Consider the following 19,330-nt stretch of genomic DNA (forward strand, 5'->3'; position numbering starts at 1 on the left):
ATGCAGTGGTTTTGGAGCCAAAAGAAAAAGGAACGTATTTAATTATGTTAAACACGTAAAGATAATGTTTGATATATAGCTTTGGAGCTTTAAAATGAATGAAATAACACTTAACAGTTTTGGATTTAAGGAGAATCTACTCATTTGGATTGGGTAGATGATCTCTAACTTTTGGGCCAAAGAGAAGAAATGATTTCTCTTTGATTCGGTTCACAGAAGAAAGGCTATTGGGATTTGATAGTAGACTAGAATAGGAAGTTGACTCACTTTATTTTGGGTCCAAGCAAATGAAAACAAATATTTCAATAACTTTGGGGCCAATGAAACACAAGAGATCCTATAACAATGTTGGGTTGTTTGTTTGAATTGGGTCTTAAAACCTAGAAGTTTAAGGATAAGTGTTATACGTTTAATTGGGCATAATAAATGAGGAATGCTGGGCTTGGGGTCATATGCATAAACTTTTGGATATTTGCTGATTTTGGGAAACAAATAGAAGGGATCTAGATTTTTGTCTAGTATACTAAAACTAATTCATAATTTTTTGAGGCCATTTGGGAACCTTAGTATAGGATTTAGAAAGAGCATTAGAGCGAAGAACCGAAGTGGGAGAGGTCTAGATTGAATCTGTTTAAATCCAAGCCAATGCAAAACTAAGGCCTAGTTAAGATTCTTTTAGCTGCTAGAAGCTTCTAAATTTATGAGGCAAAGTTTTGAAGTATTGTGAAGACAAGGCAAACCTAAGCTTTATCTCAGATTGTTTAAGCTTCTAGAAGGTTGTAAAAGTAACGAGGCAAAGTTTTTGATGTATTGGGAAGCTTAAAAATAACACCCCTGAAGGGAGAGAAAATCCTAAAAAGAAATCTTATTTTTTAGACTATTTTGGACTTATCAAAATAAATTACATCACCTATGGCTTTAGAAATCAAACAAGATTATTTTTAAAATAATTTATTGATTAATAAAAGCACATAGAAATTGATTTTGTATTTTTAGGAATTTTCTGAATTTAATTATGATTTTTAAAAAAAAAAAATATTTAATTATACTATTTAATTCAGAAAATTTGTAAATTGGATTAAATAATTCCAAAATAACATGGAATTTAATTCATGGACCCTTAAGGATTCATGGAATATCCTATTAATTTTAAAAAAGTTGGGTTAAGTGAGCCTATTTAATAATTTTTTTGAAGTCTTAAGAATTTGAAATGCCTGGCAAAAAAGAAATATATCATATTTTAGATTAATTGTACCATACTCTAAATTTTAATTGAAACCTAATACAATTTGTTTCATTTTTTTCCTACAATGAAATATGAATCTTAGAAGTTTTATGGATTTACTTATCCCATTTAAAAGGGGCTACATAGTGAGCTGCTGATTGGACTACTCTTATCCACGTGACAGTGCAAGATTGGGCCAACATGGCTTGACAGGGTGAATGAATACGTCAATAGCTAAGTTTGAGCAATTGGTTGTAAGATCCAATAGCTAGGTTATGACCATCTAGTGTCCATTTATGCACGGGTTAATGATGCAACTAAATCAAAGCTATTCATTCGCTCTTTATGAGAATGAATGGAGATCATATCCTCTTGTTCCTCCTCCTTTTGAATGAAGACTATCTTCATGAATTGAAGAGATTGGATGGAATTTCCGATGAAGGAGCATCAATATAAGGTTTACTAATTGGATTTAGGGTTGGATGGGTTCACCACACATACAAAGTCCAATGAGCAACAGACCTAAGGCTTTCTAAGTCTCAGAATACCTCACTAAAACCTTATTCAGTGTAAAATTTCCATATTGCCTTCATCTAATAGAGACAGAGACAATAAGGAGAAAACACTTCAAATTGCTAAGGCTTGAACTACTATGAACAATGGTGATGTCAAGCTTTTTGAAGAGAAGAAGATAAGGTTGGAAAATCCCTCTTAAACTCTAGGGAATCTATTGTAAAGTTATCTATGTGCATATCTCCTATTTCCCTTGCCTCTCCTTTTTGACTTGCCCGTGGGTTGCTAATACAAAGGTGAGGGTTCTTGGTACGGTCATACCCTCAAGCCGTTATAGGGGACAGTTGAGATAGAACTTGAGATCTCTATGAACAGTTTGAGATCATGGGGATCACTGTGCCCACCATTGCCTCTAATGAGTGCCTTAAGTTATTGAATTTCACAGAGCCTGATTTAGAAAGAAATGAAAAGGCTAAAGTGAGGTATTTGAAAGCATGATTTTGGTATGGGATGAACCGGATTAGCCGATTGGAACTTGTTTTGCCTAGTTTGGCTTAATTATGCCTATTTGTGTTGACTTAGGTCAGCTTGAGATAAATAATAGAGTAAAAAATGAAACATTAAACACAGAGTTGGAATGATATAGTCTTCCACTCCCAACCAACATTAAAACTTACCCGGCAGGAACCTAGACCGAATGTCCTACTTGATGACTTTTTAACTGCTTAATGACCGCCCTTTCACTGTATAATAAGAAATAAAGCTTTTTGCTTCAAACATGGAAGTCGAAGTCGACCTCATTTTGTTCTAGTGCACATTATCACAATTATGGTTACATAGTTCGTTTCTGCAAATTTATTTTTCTTTGCCATATCTCATTTTTGGAGCCCATCATCCTTTTTGGCTAGGGTATAAATTAACACTGGTGCCTGTGTTGACAAATCATTCACCATGCGTGTATCATCAGATGCAAATACATGATATGTTTGCACTTAAAGAATGGTGTTGTGTGAGTTTGTTTTTTCAACCTTATACTTCGTAGGTTCCTTTCCTGCCACCATATGTGTCAAGTGGTATGCTTGATTTCAGTTAGTTATTTCTTAAGTCCTCAGCTGGGAAATGTGGGTTAAAATCTTTCTGCACGTGTAACTGTCTGGTCTATTATAGTACTTCTAATCATTAAACTTTCTATTTTTTCAAGGCTGTTACAAGCTTATGCTGGCAAAGATCGAAGCCATTTATTGTAAATGAGAGCAATTGCACTGCTGAAATTGCTCTCCTTGGGGGTGCTAGTGAAGATTCTGTTCTGATGCCAGATCCCCGACCCTTTGTGTCTTCAAGTTTCTCCGCAGCAAATACGGTGTCTAGTTCCAGCTCTTCAGTAATAGCATCAACTAGTGGGTCAATGCCATCCACGTTAGTTTCTTCTGCAGAAGAAACTCCTCTTAGAAGCAGCTTATGGCGTGGTGGATCTTTGGCAAAGCTCCAGGCACCTCGTGGTAACTTTAATCTAAAGGATGATATGGATGTTTTCTCTCCTCTTGTAGATGTCCAGCCAATTACGCCATCCCTTGGCACTTTGTGGGATGATCATGATGAAGTAAGAAAGGATTCTGTGCTCCTTGATAAGAAATCTTTGGCATTTCCGAACACTTCAAGAAGATTTCCTTTCACAGATGGTGACTCTGATTCCCATAAAATATCAGATTGGAGGTCAAACACATCCTCAAAGCAGGTAAGTTACCATCTCTTGGCCAATGTTTATTTTACAAGAAAATGTTTATTTTACGAGAAAATATTTGATTACAAGAGTTGACGAATTTTTAGTCAACAGTTTCCTGTTATCAATATGGGGCTTGTGCTATTTCTTGCTTTCTGAGAACATATTGATAGGATATTTGGCACTAGCTCTTGTCTTTTTTATGATACATTTTTTTCCTTTGAAGTTATCTTAGTCTGGACGGACAAAAGTTCTCTTTACTGTAACCTTTTGGTGGCTCCTTGAATTCCTTTAAGCAATTATGGAGGAGACCTTAAATTCCTAAATGACAAATATCTTCCATCATCCATCACTTGACCTAGTGGAGTTAGTTTTGGGAGTCATCTGCTTCACTCACATTGAACATCTTTGATACAAACTTATTCTCTGTTTACCTGTGTATAAAATTGTGTGGAGCTTGTAAAGTGGCAGAGCTTTGTTAATGAAGTTTGTGAATGTGTATGTTGGTGCTTTAATCTTTGCATTTGATATGTTAGAATATCTACTGCTCCATTTGTGCTTCTGTAATTTCTGATATATGTTCACTCTTTGCATTTCAGGATGATGCTCTTGCTTCACCAATGACTGCCACACCCGCTGCTTCTTCTAGAAGTGAATCATGTTTCTCGCCAACTCCTCCAGAAGCTTGGGGAGGGAATGGATTGCCCGGCAAGTTTAATCAAAATCATCAGCCATCCTCCTCGTTGTTAGGACAATTGCCTTCCACTTCCTTGGCATCTGGTTCCACATTTCGAGCCCCGCAAGATTTATCTTCATTAACCAGCCAATTTTCCATGACTTCTTTGACAAATCCTACGTTAAGTTCTTTAAATCTGCAAAGCAAATCCATATTGAATAATGAGAAACCATCTACTTATTTCGAATCTTCATCTTCTTATGATTTAACATCTGCTTCTTCATCATTTGGTACGGGACCAGCGACATCTAACTTTGAACTGCCAGGATCAGTGCAATCTATTTTACCAAGAAGATATACCACATACGTTGATAGATTAAGTACTCTATCATCCTTTAGTGATGGAATTAATTCTGCGACTAGTTCACCAAAATCAAAGAAAACAGGTGCAGAAACTCGAGAAGAGCTATTAAACAACCTACTATCAAGGCAAGATCTATCAACTGCTATTGCGAATGGAAACCTTCCAACTATCAATGTAAGAACTTAATCTCCCATTCCATTTTGATTCTACCACAAGTGCATTCATATGTGCACCATTGGGAGCAATGTTGTAGTTTGGGGAAGGTAATGGGTTGGATAGAGCTGGGATCAACCTTCTTGTCCTCAAATCTCATACCCCACTCGTAAACTCAAGCTTGGATCCCCTTCCTGATAATAAGTCTGGTATTTTTTCGCATTTATCATTTGGGATCACCACTCTCATCTTTATTGATTCTATTCATCAATAACATGCCATGATGAAGTATATCATATGCTGGTAAGTACATCAAATTCCTTAAGGGGTTATTTGGTTGGATATTTTAAAATACATGTATCCTAAAACTATAGAGTAAATAGAACACATGTAATATACTGCAAAATTTTATTTTGTATTCATTTTACTTCAAACCAAATCATTCTTCCAACCAAGCAACCCCCAAGCATGTGCATGCCAAATTATAAACTATTATATATGTACATGAATGTGTGTATTCTTGTATCTCTCTTTTTATATGGCTTGACTTCAGATTAGGATATACCAAGCCACTCATCTTCCTAAAATTAATAGTTCATAGGGCACCAACTAGACTCATTTATCATTACACAAATCCTACTTAGAAATGTGTCATCCCTGAGCCCCATGGCAATGGGGAAAATTACCTTTAGATTAAATTATTATTTAAATAACCTTCATTGATTTTTAATTCCAAAACCGTTCAAAATTTACTGTAAGTCCTTTATACCATTTCGATCGAAATTTCATGTAGAATTTTACAAAAATAATTGTGTCGAATTCCGACTTTAAAAATTCGCCTAATTTTGTCGCGGCGCATCGAAATGTGTGCGACGCCTACGATCGATATTTTTCGAGTTTTACACAACTAGACTCGTTTATCATTACATAACCCTACTTAGAAATGTGTCAGCCCTGAGCCCCATGGCAATGGGGAAAATTACCTTCACCGGTAGTGTGGAAATTCAAATGTATACCTATTCATGTAACAGGGGGCATCAGCTCAGCATCCAAGGGCCGCTACTCAGACGGTGGATCAGCTGGGTAGTTCTTCTTTTTCACTTCAGCTTGTCCAGCGAACCCTCGAGGAAACTTTGGGATCCGTGCAGAAGTCTATCCATGATGATGTTAAGAACCTACACATCGATCTCCTCAGACAGTTCCACTTGCAGGAGGTGCGTGCTCTTGACCCAACTGCTGTCTTTTGCTTATTTATTTCACGTTCTGCTCTTTCTTTTCGTTGTTACCACTAGCTGATTTAATGCATTTGAACACAGTTGTTGATTTATGATGATGGAGATGCTCATTTGTTGATTTTTTATACCAGCGTAGTGTGCTCCTTATTTAGTAATTTCACATACACGAACCAAGTGGATTTTGGAATTTTAACTCAATTGGTGGTATCACAGCTGAAGCTAGCAGTGTTGTCAAAGTTGTTAGGTTTCATTTAAGGTTCATTTGGGACTGTTGCAATTGTTTATAAAATAATTATAGAATTATTGTGAATTTTTTTTTTTGAAGTTATTACAGTTATTATGAACTTTTTCTCTTTTCTGAAAGTTGGATACTAACCTTTATATAATTATCAAATTTTAGCGGACTGGATTGTAAAAATTTGCTTCTCATATATGAATTTATAAAAAATAATAAGAAAATTATAATTAAATAGAAGTGTGACAAATATCTGCAAACCAAATTTGTGCAAAAGCTAGCTAAAATGAACCCTTGGTGACACAAACTTTAAAGTTCGTAGAAACATGTTTTTGTGCCTTTGTTTGAGTAGACCCTCGCTATAACCGTCATGCATATTTTGCTCTAAAATCTAAGGTTGCATAATATTAAATTTGAAATCTAGTTTATGTTTTAAGGACGAATTATACATTTAAAGTAAAAAATTCTTTATGTAATTGCAATGAATGATTTTAAATTTCTGAAATGAACAAACTTAAAATGACTTTATGCATTATGCATGACAGTTTGTAAATGCCTAGAATTTTTTCCTATATAGTTTAAACTAGATGTATAACTAAGAGTTTCTTTGGGGCAGCTATTTTGTAATTTTGCTTTTAAGTGGTTGTATGATTGAATTACTTTATGGTGTAAAGTATTCCAAATGCAGGGGTATTACAAATTTGGGTGTTTGGTAGGAATACAAAATGATGCAAAGTAAATATAATGTAAAGTAAAGAAGTTCATTTTGAGTATAAATCATACTTCTCCGATTTTGAGTAGAAACCGTTTACACCAGAAGCTTGCTTGACAACCACCCGCCCCCAACTACTGCTGCCGGCCACCACTACTGCCGCCTGCATCACTGCAACCACCGACTGTCACATTTAGGACTTTACTCTATATTCATTACTTCTAATCAACAGGCTTATTCACCAAGTGTCAGATCTTATACGTTGAATTTGCTATTTCATGTAATATAATCCAGTTTCTTATTTTGTCATAGACAGCATTGTCTCTGTGCTTTCCATCACTGAGTTCCTTTCTCTTTTTTTTTTTATTCTTCTTCACAGATGGCAATGTCGAATTTGCTAAACTCAGTTCTAGAAAAGCAAGACGAACTGATCAAGGAAATGCAAACCCTCCGAAGAGAAAATCAACAGCTTCGTCAGTTGCTTTAAGCCTATTTTCTTCACAATTACGTTTTGATTTTTATTTTATCCAGCATTTGTTCTGCTCTAGTACTGCCATTTTTGGTTCTTGTTCGATCTGTATATATGCAAATTATGGGCTCTGATCCCTGGAATTAGTTCTTGGACGTTCATTTTTTTGGGGGGTTAATTTTCAATGGAATCAGTACTTGGAATTTAATCAAATGTAGCCAATGTAAGATGATTTTGATTTCTGCAATAGTTTGTTCAGATATGTTATTGTTAAAATAGTTTAAAACAAATTGTTCAATCATGATATAAAAATCTTAGTAAAAAAGTTGTCCAAAATGAATTCAAAATCTCAAAATTTTGTTAACTTTGAAAACTTTAATTAATTAAACTAGCGCATTGGTGTCCTGGAATTAAAAATTTGCTTTAATAAATAATAAGAAAGCCGTCTCAAGCTAAGCTTAATTAATGTTTTTGCATTTAATAAGTTAAAATGTTTTATCATATGGCAAAGTTGTAATTAAAATTTGGAACGTTTGATTCCATTATTTCATTAAGATTGTGACTGTGAATTTGAATTAGGTGACTTGAGCTTTATTTGAGACCGTTTTTTTATTGCTTCTTAAAATAATTTTTTAGTTTAAAAATTAAAATTTTTATACTAGAATGTTGCTTTAAGAAGCAGTAAGAAAGTCATCTCAAACCCTTTGTGATGATTTTTTTTGCTATTTTTTAGAGCAGTTTTCAGTATAAAAATTAAAATTTTTTTAGAAAATTATTTTAAGAAACAATAAGAAAATCGTTTCAAATGAAGCCTAGTTTAAGAGAACATCAACCAGTATTTTTAAGTATCTTTAATGTTTAAATAATGCTTATGATTAAAATAATCATTTGATGATTGTATGGGTTTTACTGATTATGAGAACGACAATATCAATGTAAATTGATGTTATTTTGATGGAAGTTGTTTGAATGTTGAAGAACTAGATAAATTTGAGAATGGTTCAAATGAAATTTTAATCTTATTCAAATCAAGTTCAAATAACTTTCGAAATAGATTTGAACCTAATTTAAATGACGTTTGAACCTAGGGGTGCAAGTGAATCAAGTTATTCGTGAGTTGGCTCAGGCTTGACTAGATAAATGACTCGTGAATTGAGTTCGATGAGCTAATGAGCAAAATTTGAGCCGGCCCTGACTTGATTAATTAGCTCGCGAGCAAGCTCATATATATATATATATATATATATATATAGGCAGAACCAAGAGATGATAAATTTGTGCTCTTTCAAAAATTATAAATAGTTAAACATGTGCGGTATTAAAATTTTAATTTGCATGAATGTAAGTAGATTTACATTTTTTTTTTTTGGATTTTACAGATTTATTTTGAGCTAAAAAATAGTTTTTAAAAATATATATCTTACTTCAATATTATTCAGCTATTATACTATAAGTTTATTCTCATAGCCATTTGGAATATAAACATATGTTAACAAAATTTATATTTTATGCAAAAAGAAAAAAAAATGCAAAGAGTTATATATTAAATAAATTAAAACTTTACATTGTAAAGAAAAACATGAACTAAAACTTAATTAGGATGTACAATATTAAAAAAAAAATGAAATGTTATAAATACTTAATATAAATTTATAACTTTAGGCTTTAATATTATAAATAATTTGAACTATATAGTGTGCAAATTATATATGATTTCATATTTACTAAGAGAGGAAAAAAATTAATGTGACTAAAATTAAAACTAATTTTTTAGTTAGAAAATAAATATTATTTAAATGATATTTAGATCATATAATTATTAACCAAAATTATTAAATTTTTTGATGGAAATGTTTTTGAACATTTATAGAAATTTTACAATATCTTCTAAATTATAAAATAAAAAAAATGATTATATTTATGATACATACTATTATATTTGGATCTTATTCAAATAATATTAAAAAAAGGTTCAAACACAGAACCTTATTAGATTCGAGTTTGAACTTCACATGGAACCTCATTTAGGTTCACAAACTCATCAAACTCGCTTGAAGTTTATTTTGGAGCCCAAGTCACAAATTTTTTTAATATCCTGACTGAACATATCTTTTGAGCATGCCCCTTTTTATAATAACCCGAGAATATTGACATTATTAGAACTAACCCAACATATTTGGGTCAATCTGAACCCGACCTATTTTTGCAAATGGGTCGATTTATATCTTTTGAGAATGCCCCTTTTTATAATAATCTGAGTACTATTGACATTATTAGACTGGATGGAGAATGCAATCAAATGAGGGGGGTCAATTTTGGGTCACGATTCATGTTGGGGTCGAATCTGGAACTGATCAGATATATTTGGGTCAATCCGAACCCGACCTATTTTTGCAAACGGGTCAATTTTTTGGACCCGAACCTAACCCGCTTTAGATTCGGGTCAACTTGACACGACATGGATTTTCGCTCACAATAGAGGAGATCGGCGGTAGGGAGTCCATTTGGAACTTGGAAGGGTTCGTGCGACTTGCAGAAGGGCATTCGACGGTGCTTGGGAATGGGACGGCGAGGATGGCGGACGTGAGACGCCAAGACTGATGCGGATAGCGGATGCGAGTATGCGACCGGGCGGGACTGACGACCCTATGAGAAGGAAACGGATGCGAAACTGTTGGCAAAAGCGGCGATTGAAGAAACGACACTTGACGCGAATAGCTGGCGGACGCGATCGTTGACGCAGCACCTCTTCAGATGTGATTGACAAGACAGGACGAACAAAGAGTAGGAAGCAGTCGGTCCGGGTCAAATCGGGTTGATATCGGATTTCCAAGTCAACTTGAACGAGCAAACCCGACCTGTTTTTGCAAACAGGTCGAAATCTCTGACCCGGTTAGGGTTCGGGTTGACCAGAACCCAAAATTTTTGTGTCAAATTTTCGGGTCGTGTTCGATATTGACACCCCTTCAAATCTAAATAAATACAAAGATTTAAACATACCTTTCCTGTATTCCATAAAAGAGGATGCCTTAAGAGAACTTGCTCAAAGCTTCAAATCATTAAGTGATAAGACAAGAAAATGGCAGTCAGTTCTGAAATTAGCGAGGAAACTGCTAGGAAGAGAGAAGTTTGATCTATATTCTTATTCGAACATTTGCATGTATACATGATGATCATCCTGCATGTTTTCATATAAGATTATTTTTATATGAATTGGGCTTTAGGATATATTTTCTCAAATAAAAATATGAGTGATATATTCATTCACATATGAGCATTGCGAGGAGTTTGTAGACAAATTCTTAGAAAGGACAAATTCTTAGAAATAATTCCTTTATTGGTGAAAAAGAGCGTTTATCCAAAAGATTTTCAATGTTTCTAAAAACTGTCTTTTTTATATAAAGATGATTATTTGTATAATCGATATAGCCGTTAGGTTCTGAGTCATTCAAAATTCTTCACTAGTTTCACATACCCGCCAAACATGCTTGCCAAAAGGACCCCACTTAATCCTCCACACTCGAAACTCTCCTCTCTCTCTTCTTATACCTTCCTCTCTCAATCATCAACCCAAATAAATCTCCCGCCAGATGCGCACCTTAAATTTCTCTGTCTCAACGGTCGACTAAAGGAAGCCCTTATTGAAATGTCCATTCTTGGAACAGACGTGAGGTTTCGAGGCTATGATGCTCTTATCACAGAGTGTGTTAACCGAAAAGCTTTAAGAGAAGGACAACTAGTCCATTCTCACATGATCAAGACTCATTACCGAGCACCAGTTTACCTGGATACAAGGCTGCTGATTATGTATGATAAGTGTGGGAAGTTGGATGATGCACGGGAGGTGTTCGATGGAATGCCTCAAAGGAATATTGTTTCATGGACGGCAATGATCTCAGCTTATTCTCAGAGGGGGTTCCAGTCTCTGGCTTTTGGTCTCTTTCGATGGATTCTGAGAACAGGTATGGAGTTATGTACTTTGGTGTTATGAATAAATGGATTGATTCGTGTGGATATAAATGGATTTTCTTGGGCCACAATTTCACCAATTGGTCTTTGAGGCGCTCTTCCATGAGCTCAACTATATCCACATTCTCCTCTTCATGAGTCAGTCTCAACTCGTCCACTAATTCTCCCTAAGGACCTTAACTCAATCCAACCCATAGTAAGCCAAGTTGAAGCCATTGATGATAATTAGATTTATGATCCCACAATGCATAGATTACTGCACCATCGAAAAGTTGAAGCCAAGAGAACGTACCATTGTTATTGGAGAAGTGAATATTTAGTTCATATTTATAGCCTAATAAGCCCTCTCATCATTGGCTATCAATGGACACGGAACTATGAGTTTATGGAACTATATGATCTATTTAAATTAAAAAGTTATCCTGATTTCTCATAATCTTTAGATATTTTTGGGATGTCTCGTGTATCTAATTTCTCTATTCGAGCTTCCTAAAAATTTAATTGCTTTCCACAAATGTACCAAGTAGTTGATATTTGTTTGTTTACGGTTTTTTTTGGCATATGTTACTGAATATGATCCTCAAATGATTACGCACGGTGATGCTCTTAAACTATTGGAATTTTATTTCAATCGTTTCTATCATTTAAATTGGGATATCTTCACGTCTGTTAATGGGAAAAGTGGTGTTTCAAATTGTTTATTTATTCTCTATCGATCCCTTTACGTAGCTTTTAAAGTTTGATGGAACTCATTTTAAATTGCTTGTTAACTCCTGGTCCATTTTTGTCTTAATCAATAGATAAAATTATTTTTTAATGGCATTATGAAGTTTTAAGATAAGCTAAACTTCCTTTCACTTTACAGGTTTGTTTCCAAATGAGTTTACTTTGGCTACTGTGCTGGCTTCCTGCATTGGCCATCTTGGACTTGAGCATGGAAGGCAAGTGCACTCTCTTGCTATCAAAAACAATTATAATTCACACGTATATGTTGGAAGCTCCCTTCTAAATATGTATGCAAAGGCTAGTGAAATCCATGATGCTAGAATGGTCTTCGAGTTCCTCCCTGTAAGAGATGTAGTTTCTTGCACTTCTATTATTTCTGGTTATGCCCAATTAAACCTTGATAATGAAGCCTTGGAAATGTTTCGAAAGCTTTACAATCAGGGAATGGAATGCAACTATGTCACATTTGCCAGTCTTCTCACTTCCTTGGCCGGGCTTTCGGCTTTGGAGTATGGTAAGCAAGTTCATGGTCTTGTTATTAGACTCCAGCTTCCATTTTATATTGTTTTGCAGAATTCTATGATTTACATGTATGCAAAATGTGGCAGTCTCTTGTATGCTAGGAGAGTTTTTGACTACATGCCTGAGAGAACTGTAATTAGTTGGAATGCAATGCTGCTGGGATATGGCGACCATGGTTTAGGGAGAGAGGTGCTCTGTTTATTTAAGTCCATGAGGGATGTGAAATCAGACGCTGTTACTTATACGGCTGTTCTATCAGGATGCAGCCATGGAGGATTGACTGAGGAAGGTCTTGGAGTTTTTTATAGCATGGTTGGAGACAAGGAAATGGAACCTGAAATCGGGCACTATGCATGCGTCGTAGACCTGCTTGGGCGCGCGGGGAGAATAGAAAAGGCTCTTGAGTTCATCAGGAATATGCCATTTGAACCGAGCATCGCCATGTGGGGTTCATTGCTAGGTGCTTGTAGAGTCCATGGAAATGTCTCAGCTGGAGAATATGTTGCTCAAAGACTTCTTTCTATGGAGCCAAAAAATGCTGGAAACTATGTAATTCTTTCCAATATTTATGCTGATGCTGGAAGATGGGAGGATGTGGTGAAGGTGAGAGAAATGATGAAAGAGAATACAGTAATTAAGGAACCTGGGAAAAGTTCGATCAATCTAAATAAGACTGTTCATACTTTCCGCTCGGGCGATCGCTCCCATCCTCAGAAGGATAAAGTAAATGCGAAGGTTAGGGAGTTGTACGAGAAGATTAGAGAGGTTGGCTATACTCCAGACTTGAGTTGTGTATTGCATGATGTGGATGATGAACAGAAGGAGAGAATATTGCTTGGCCATAGTGAAAAACTTGCAATAGCATTTGGGCTGATGTTTAGTTCACAAGGTGGGATTCTCAGAGTAACAAAGAACCTTAGAATTTGTGTTGATTGCCACAATTTCGCGAAGCTTGTGTCAAAGGTTACTAAAAGAGAATTATCAGTGAGGGATAGTAAACGTTTTCACCTTATGGCCAATGGAACATGCTCTTGTGGAGATTTCTGGTGATTGAGCTTTTGATTGTTTATGCTAATAAAGCCTTGGTTTGTACCATTGAATTGGATCTTACCAGAAAAAAGAAGCAACAAGGTAAAATCTTCATTGCCATATTGTGAATAATTAGCTACCTGAATTCTAATTGGCTCTTTGTTTAAGGAATTTGAGATTGCAATTATGGTGTTTTCTAGGAAAAGTTTTGCTTAGCTCTATCCCTCTGGCAAAGTAGTGATGACTTCAAACTGGATATCTAAGAGACTTTGGCTTCTTTTGGGACAGCTTTTTTCTGTTTCTTAAAACAATTTTCTAGTCTAAAAATTTGAATTTTTTAACTAAAAAGCTGCCTTAAAAGCAGTAAAAAAGTGGTCTCAAACAAAGCTTTTGTTCGACGCACAACCATATTTTTCTGTGTTGATTATATCATCAACTTTCCAGAGTTGAAAAGAGAAGATAGAGATAAATATAAATAAGCATGCCAACTAGACTTGTGACAGACAAGGATACATTTATGAAGTGGCATTTAATTTGAGGCCAGTATATTCATGGATTAGGCTATGGCAGGCCCAACGAAGACTACCATGGACCTAGGGGAAGCCATTGACGGGCACAAGCGGCGGCGGAGGCGATCCCAACAATGTGTTGCCTGGGATCTAGTGAGTATCCAATGAGATCCGCTAATTCATTATTAATATTTTAAGTTCTATGCATAAAAATCTCTCTTTACTAGATTTAAATGAGAATATAACTCTTAATAGAACACAATGGAGAAAAAGGATTCACGTAGCTGACCCTACATAGTGAGATAAAGACTTGATATTGTTGTTGTTATTGTTGCATAAAAATCTCTCTTGTTAATATGCTAAAACAAATTATTGGTCCAACACACATAGACTCCACATAAATATATTGTGGAGTTTAAATTAGTTAGGTGTGAGTTTGTCCACCATATCCTTACAATCTTGTTGCCAACTTGCTTAGCAATCCCTTCTTTTGCTTCTATTATTATAGTTCCATTCTTTCACATCATCATTATTTGTCTTTGGTGACCAACTAATATTTTATTTTTCTTGTGTTACACAATTGGATTACTTTTCTTCTAGCTATTTGATTGGGTGGATGGGATTGTTCTAATTAAATTTTGATTAAATTAATTTTAATTTTTTGATTATATTTTAAAATACATAAAATTTATATTAATCAAAATTTGATGTAACATCTTACTCATATGAGACAATATAGGCCACATCTTCTCAGGGCAAACTTGGAAGGTGACATTTTATCTATGAAGCTCAATTATTAAGGCTGTAGCAACTCATATATTTTGATAAATGGAATATATGATTATGGTTTCGTTTGGGACAGTTTTACTATTGCTTTCTAAAATAGTTTTTTAGTACAAAAAATATATAGTTCAAAAAAATTTGTACTAAAAAATTACTTTAAAAAAATAATAAGAAAGTTGTCTCAAATGAAACCTATATCACATAAAATTGACTTTAAGCTTATCCTAATATGCTAATGGCCTATCTCGACCTAGCTCAATCTATATTGAGGCCAAGGAAATTAAAGGTGACCTCGTCGAAGGCCAAGTGCACACTACCAAAAAATAGGGTTATCGCAGCACAATTTTTGACTTATTATGACGGTTATAACTGCCACAACTTTCTTTGCAGCGGTCTTAAAACCGTTGTATTCCCGCTGTACTTGCAATGCGCTGCAACAACATTCCGTATCAATTTAAGGACAGACGGGGTAGATTTGAGGAAGTACTGGATTTAGTAGCGGTTTTAAAATTGCTACTACTGAATGTTGCGAAAACATTCATGTTTTAGTAATGTCGCACTCGCTGTGGATCAAGGATCTCTCATCAAAGACTACTCATCACTTACCGCTCGTGACTTATCACTTTGCAAACTCGCTCAACCAGCAACTTTCCATATGTCAAATGTTCATGTATATTTTTATATTTTCTTGGCTATATAGTTTTCGGGCTACATGTTGAATGTAGATGAATATGTTTATATATTAATAATTTACATGATATAACATTTTAGAAACATTTAAAAATTAGGTATAATAAAAATAAGAATTGCTTGTATTAATTAGAGCGACATAGGACTTATAACCAAATTTGTCCTTGATAAGGTCCCACAGTTTATTCTTCAATGAATCTCTTGTCTGATTTGTTTGGGGAGAATAAGACGGCTTATGTACTCAATAAATTTTAGGCCAATTATTTTAGCTTATGTTAGGAGGGCAATTAAATAGACCACCCATAATTTTTAAAGGATAGTTTTTTTTTTTAAGTACTAAAGCATTTTTTTATTGCAAATACTTTTTGAATTAAAATTTTTTTTACTAAAAATTTGTTTTAAGAAGTAATAAAATAAATAAATTTTAGAGTTTTATCTGCACAATGTCCTTATTTTTCTCTTTTATTCGGAGAACAATCAAATTGATTGCTAATATTGCTTGACTCAAGACATTTCTCTTCGACCTTTATCATATGCGTGCGAATGACTAATGACTAGCTTTCACCATTCAATCTTAGGTTTTGTTTGAGACAGCTTTCGTACTGCTTTTTAAAAAGACTTTCTAGTACAAAAATATTTAAGAAATTTTTGTACTAGAAAGCCGTATTAGCGAGAAGAAAGCCGTCCCAAACGAAGCCTTAGGTTTCGTTTGTGACAGCTTTTGTACTGCTTTTTAAATAGCTTTCTAGTACAAAAATTTCAAATTTAAGAAATTTGTGTACTAAACAACCGTTTTAGAAAGCGAGAAGAAAACCGTCCGAAAAGAAACCTTAGATACCCAGCATATAATTTGCCCAATTTTAAGAGAGCGGCGAACTTGATCATTGTTTGTCTCTATAATTTTAAAGTCCTCTATTTATTGTCGCTAGACTCGAGCCAATAGCCGAAGTTCGCCGGCGACTAACATTTGATAATTGTCTTCTTTATCGCTTAAGATCCCATCTTATCAATAGAAATACCAAATCAATGTCCTACTATCGCATGACTTGTAAAGTTCTATGTTAATCGAACACTCGATGCCAATCAATGATTGATGCCTCAAACAACAAATGCATAAGGCTTGTTGCTCGATCTCCACTCTCATTAGAAGAACAATAAGTGACTGACTTCTTATAATCTCTATTAACTATCGTTTGATACTCTTCACCTAATGATAAATTTACCATTTCAAAGCTTCTCCCACTACAACCATATGAGATGCCTTATATAATTTAACCTTACCATATTGTTTTAACACCTTCAATTATGAGAAAGGGTGCCATTTTATAATACTTATGTTGCAGGCTGAAATATTTGCGGCGGTAGAGTGAAGAAACTTTGTCTTAGTGATATACGAAATCTAAGAAAGAAAAGTCCAAGATTTTTGTAATAACTCGAATATGTGAAATTTAGGAAGAAAAGAGAGGAGTGAGAGGTCTTTGGATGATATTTGTTAGTCATTTCTGTCACGGATTTTGTTTTATTCGTTATAAGTGACTAATCTCTTACTTCTGTTTTCAATGATTTTAATTTCTACAAATTTTATCTCTCCCAAATTTGTCAAAAATATATTATCTACTGATTTTATAAGCTTGCACCATACAAGTTTGTATATGTTATAAATGTGATCATTATGAATAATTTGATATGATTTTATTGCATTTTAAATGAAGTATTGAAGGATATAGGATACATGATATGATAATTCCACATGATACCCTAATGATCTACGTGGTTCACTGATTGAGAGACATATGAAACTAGAGATTGATTGAGAATTATAAGGATTCGGGGCAATTCATTCTCATGATTCAAGGGGAGTTATAAGGAAAATATTGATTGGGAGTTATAAGATGTGACTAATTGAAAGTCAAAAGTGTATGAGCAATATACTCTTTAGATACACTCCTTAAACATTTAAATACTGATACCGACACTATTACGAACACTGTACTGATATTTTGAATGCCACTAATATTGTTTACTGTCATTAACGTATACTATTTAACATTATTGATCATAATACTAATATTGTTATTGGCATAATGCTGTTGATTGTTACTGATACTGTGACTAATTATATAATGGATTGTCATATGATAAATTATTAAAGGATAAATTGATACAAATAATTAGTATAGATATTGATGAATATATTTCTTTATAAGATTTATAGCATATCATTCTCTTTTATCTTGCATTGATTTTAGTTATAGGATTTTAGTTACTTGTTGGGCTATATGTTAATTACATCATTTTACATATTTTCAGGAAATGGTAAGGATCCTAACTCTAGATAAGATAAAAATACAGTCATGTTTCTTTCTGCTATTCATTGATAAGCTCTAGTTAAATGATTAAAATGAAAGACAGATGTAATTCTTTCAATATAAATCCTAGAGTGTAACAAAATAGTGTTAGAGCAATGGTTATTGGAAGAATTAAAATATAGAACTTATTAGTGTAATAGAAATGCGATTCCTGATTTATAATTAGTTGATTTGAGTTTTAAATTTTATTTTGAGCATGCTTTATATCTCTCTCTCGGACTGATATAGAAATATCGATACAACAACAACAACATCAAGCCTTTATCCCACTACGTGGGGTCGGCTACATGAATCCTTTTTCTCCATTGTGTCATATTAAAAGTCAAATTCTTGTTTAAATCTAATAAAGAAAGGTCATTCCTAATATTTTCTAACCATGTCTTTTTAGGTCTACCCCTACCTTTCTTAACATAAGTCAAATCTAATACCTCTACTCTCCTAACCGGGTCATCGGAAGGCCGCCGTTTTATGTGACCAAACCATCTAAGGCGACTCTCTCTAATCTTATCTTCTACTGGAGCTACTCCAACCTTTCCACATATATGCTCATTCGTATCCTATCTCTAAGGGTAAAGCCACTCATCCACCTGAGCATCCTCATCTCTGCCATACTTAACTTAGTATTATGCTTCTCTTTTAATGGCCAACATTCGGCACCATAAAGCATTGCAGGCCTCACTACCATCTTATAGAATTTTCCATTAAGTTTGAGGGGTACATTTCTATCACATAACAAGCCCGATGCATTCCGCCACTTCAACCATCCAACTTGAATTCTGCTGATAATATCCCATCAATTTCACCATCACTCTGAACAATAAATCCAAGATATCTAAAACATGTACTCTTATTAATGACTTGATCGCCCAAAGTCACAATCCCCTCACTAGGTCCATTACTACTAAAATTACACACTCCATATATTCTTTCTAGATCTACTCAAGCAAATACCTTAGACTCTAAAGGGTTACCCCTCCATAACTCAGGTTTACCTTCAACTCCTCTCTATTCTTATCAAACAAGAAGAATAATCATCAGCAAAATAGCATAAGCACCAAGCGTAATCCTCTTTGGCCAAATGAACTATGAATTGAAATAACGTCAATATGGTGAAATATTTTTTTTTGAAACTAGTTTTTTTAATAGAGCTCTTTGGAACTTATTTAGTGAGCTGCGACCCAGGACATGAACATTATATACTCTATATCCTGCCTCACCTTTGCATCACCCTACCGACTCAACTCACTTTTTGTTGCTTGGTCATGAAGAATTGAAAGTAGAGGAGAAGAGAGAGGAGAGAGAAAATCTTTTGGATTAATATTTGTTACCATGTCCTATTACGCATATTTTCATTCTATTCGTTGTAAGTGATTTAATTTCTTATTCTTTTTTCATAATTTTAATTATACAAAATTTATCTCTCATAAATCT

The 19,330-nt window shown here is 34.3% G+C and overlaps 2 protein-coding genes across 6 annotated transcripts in view; both read left to right on the top strand.

Moving 5' to 3' along the window:
• The window catches only part of LOC110099460 (protein NEDD1), a 31,943-nt gene extending 24,428 nt beyond the window's left edge, over positions 1 to 7,515 (top strand). For all 4 annotated transcript variants that reach the window (XM_020826613.2, XM_020826611.2, XM_020826612.2 and 1 more), the window contains 4 exons: positions 2,940 to 3,473; positions 4,058 to 4,672; positions 5,683 to 5,865; positions 7,213 to 7,515. In XM_020826613.2, the coding sequence (XP_020682272.1) occupies positions 2,940 to 3,473; positions 4,058 to 4,672; positions 5,683 to 5,865; positions 7,213 to 7,320 (1,440 nt within the window). In that variant the 3' untranslated portion in view covers positions 7,321 to 7,515. The remainder of the gene's footprint in view (positions 1 to 2,939; positions 3,474 to 4,057; positions 4,673 to 5,682; positions 5,866 to 7,212) is intronic.
• A 3,178-nt stretch (positions 7,516 to 10,693) lies between these two features.
• LOC110099465 (putative pentatricopeptide repeat-containing protein At3g13770, mitochondrial) lies at positions 10,694 to 14,196 on the top strand. 2 transcript variants are annotated; one of them, XR_002303452.2, is made up of 3 exons: positions 10,694 to 11,264; positions 12,137 to 13,650; positions 13,749 to 14,196. XR_002303452.2 is itself a non-coding variant. In XM_020826618.2 (2 exons), exons 1-2 carry the CDS (start codon positions 10,787 to 10,789, stop codon positions 13,567 to 13,569), a joined length of 1,911 nt encoding a protein of 636 aa, XP_020682277.1. In that variant the 5' UTR covers positions 10,694 to 10,786; the 3' UTR covers positions 13,570 to 13,741. The 2 variants fall into 2 exon arrangements, 1 of the variants encoding a protein (XP_020682277.1); XM_020826618.2 differs by lacking the exon at positions 13,749 to 14,196 and having other exon boundaries at positions 12,137 to 13,741.
• The last annotated feature ends 5,134 nt before the right edge of the window (positions 14,197 to 19,330 follow it).

The sequence above is a fragment of the Dendrobium catenatum genome, unplaced genomic scaffold, assembly GCF_001605985.2.
Source record: "Dendrobium catenatum unplaced genomic scaffold, ASM160598v2 fragScaff_scaffold_185, whole genome shotgun sequence".
NCBI lineage: Eukaryota > Viridiplantae > Streptophyta > Magnoliopsida > Asparagales > Orchidaceae > Dendrobium > Dendrobium catenatum.

Coding starts and splice junctions, on each gene's coding strand:
- LOC110099465 (XM_020826618.2), top strand. CDS start 10,787: ATGCTTGCCAAAAGGACCCCACTTAATCCTCCACACTCGAAACTCTCC. Junction 11,265..12,136: donor TCGATGGATTCTGAGAACAG/GTATGGAGTTAT, acceptor TTCACTTTACAG/GTTTGTTTCCAAATGAGTTT.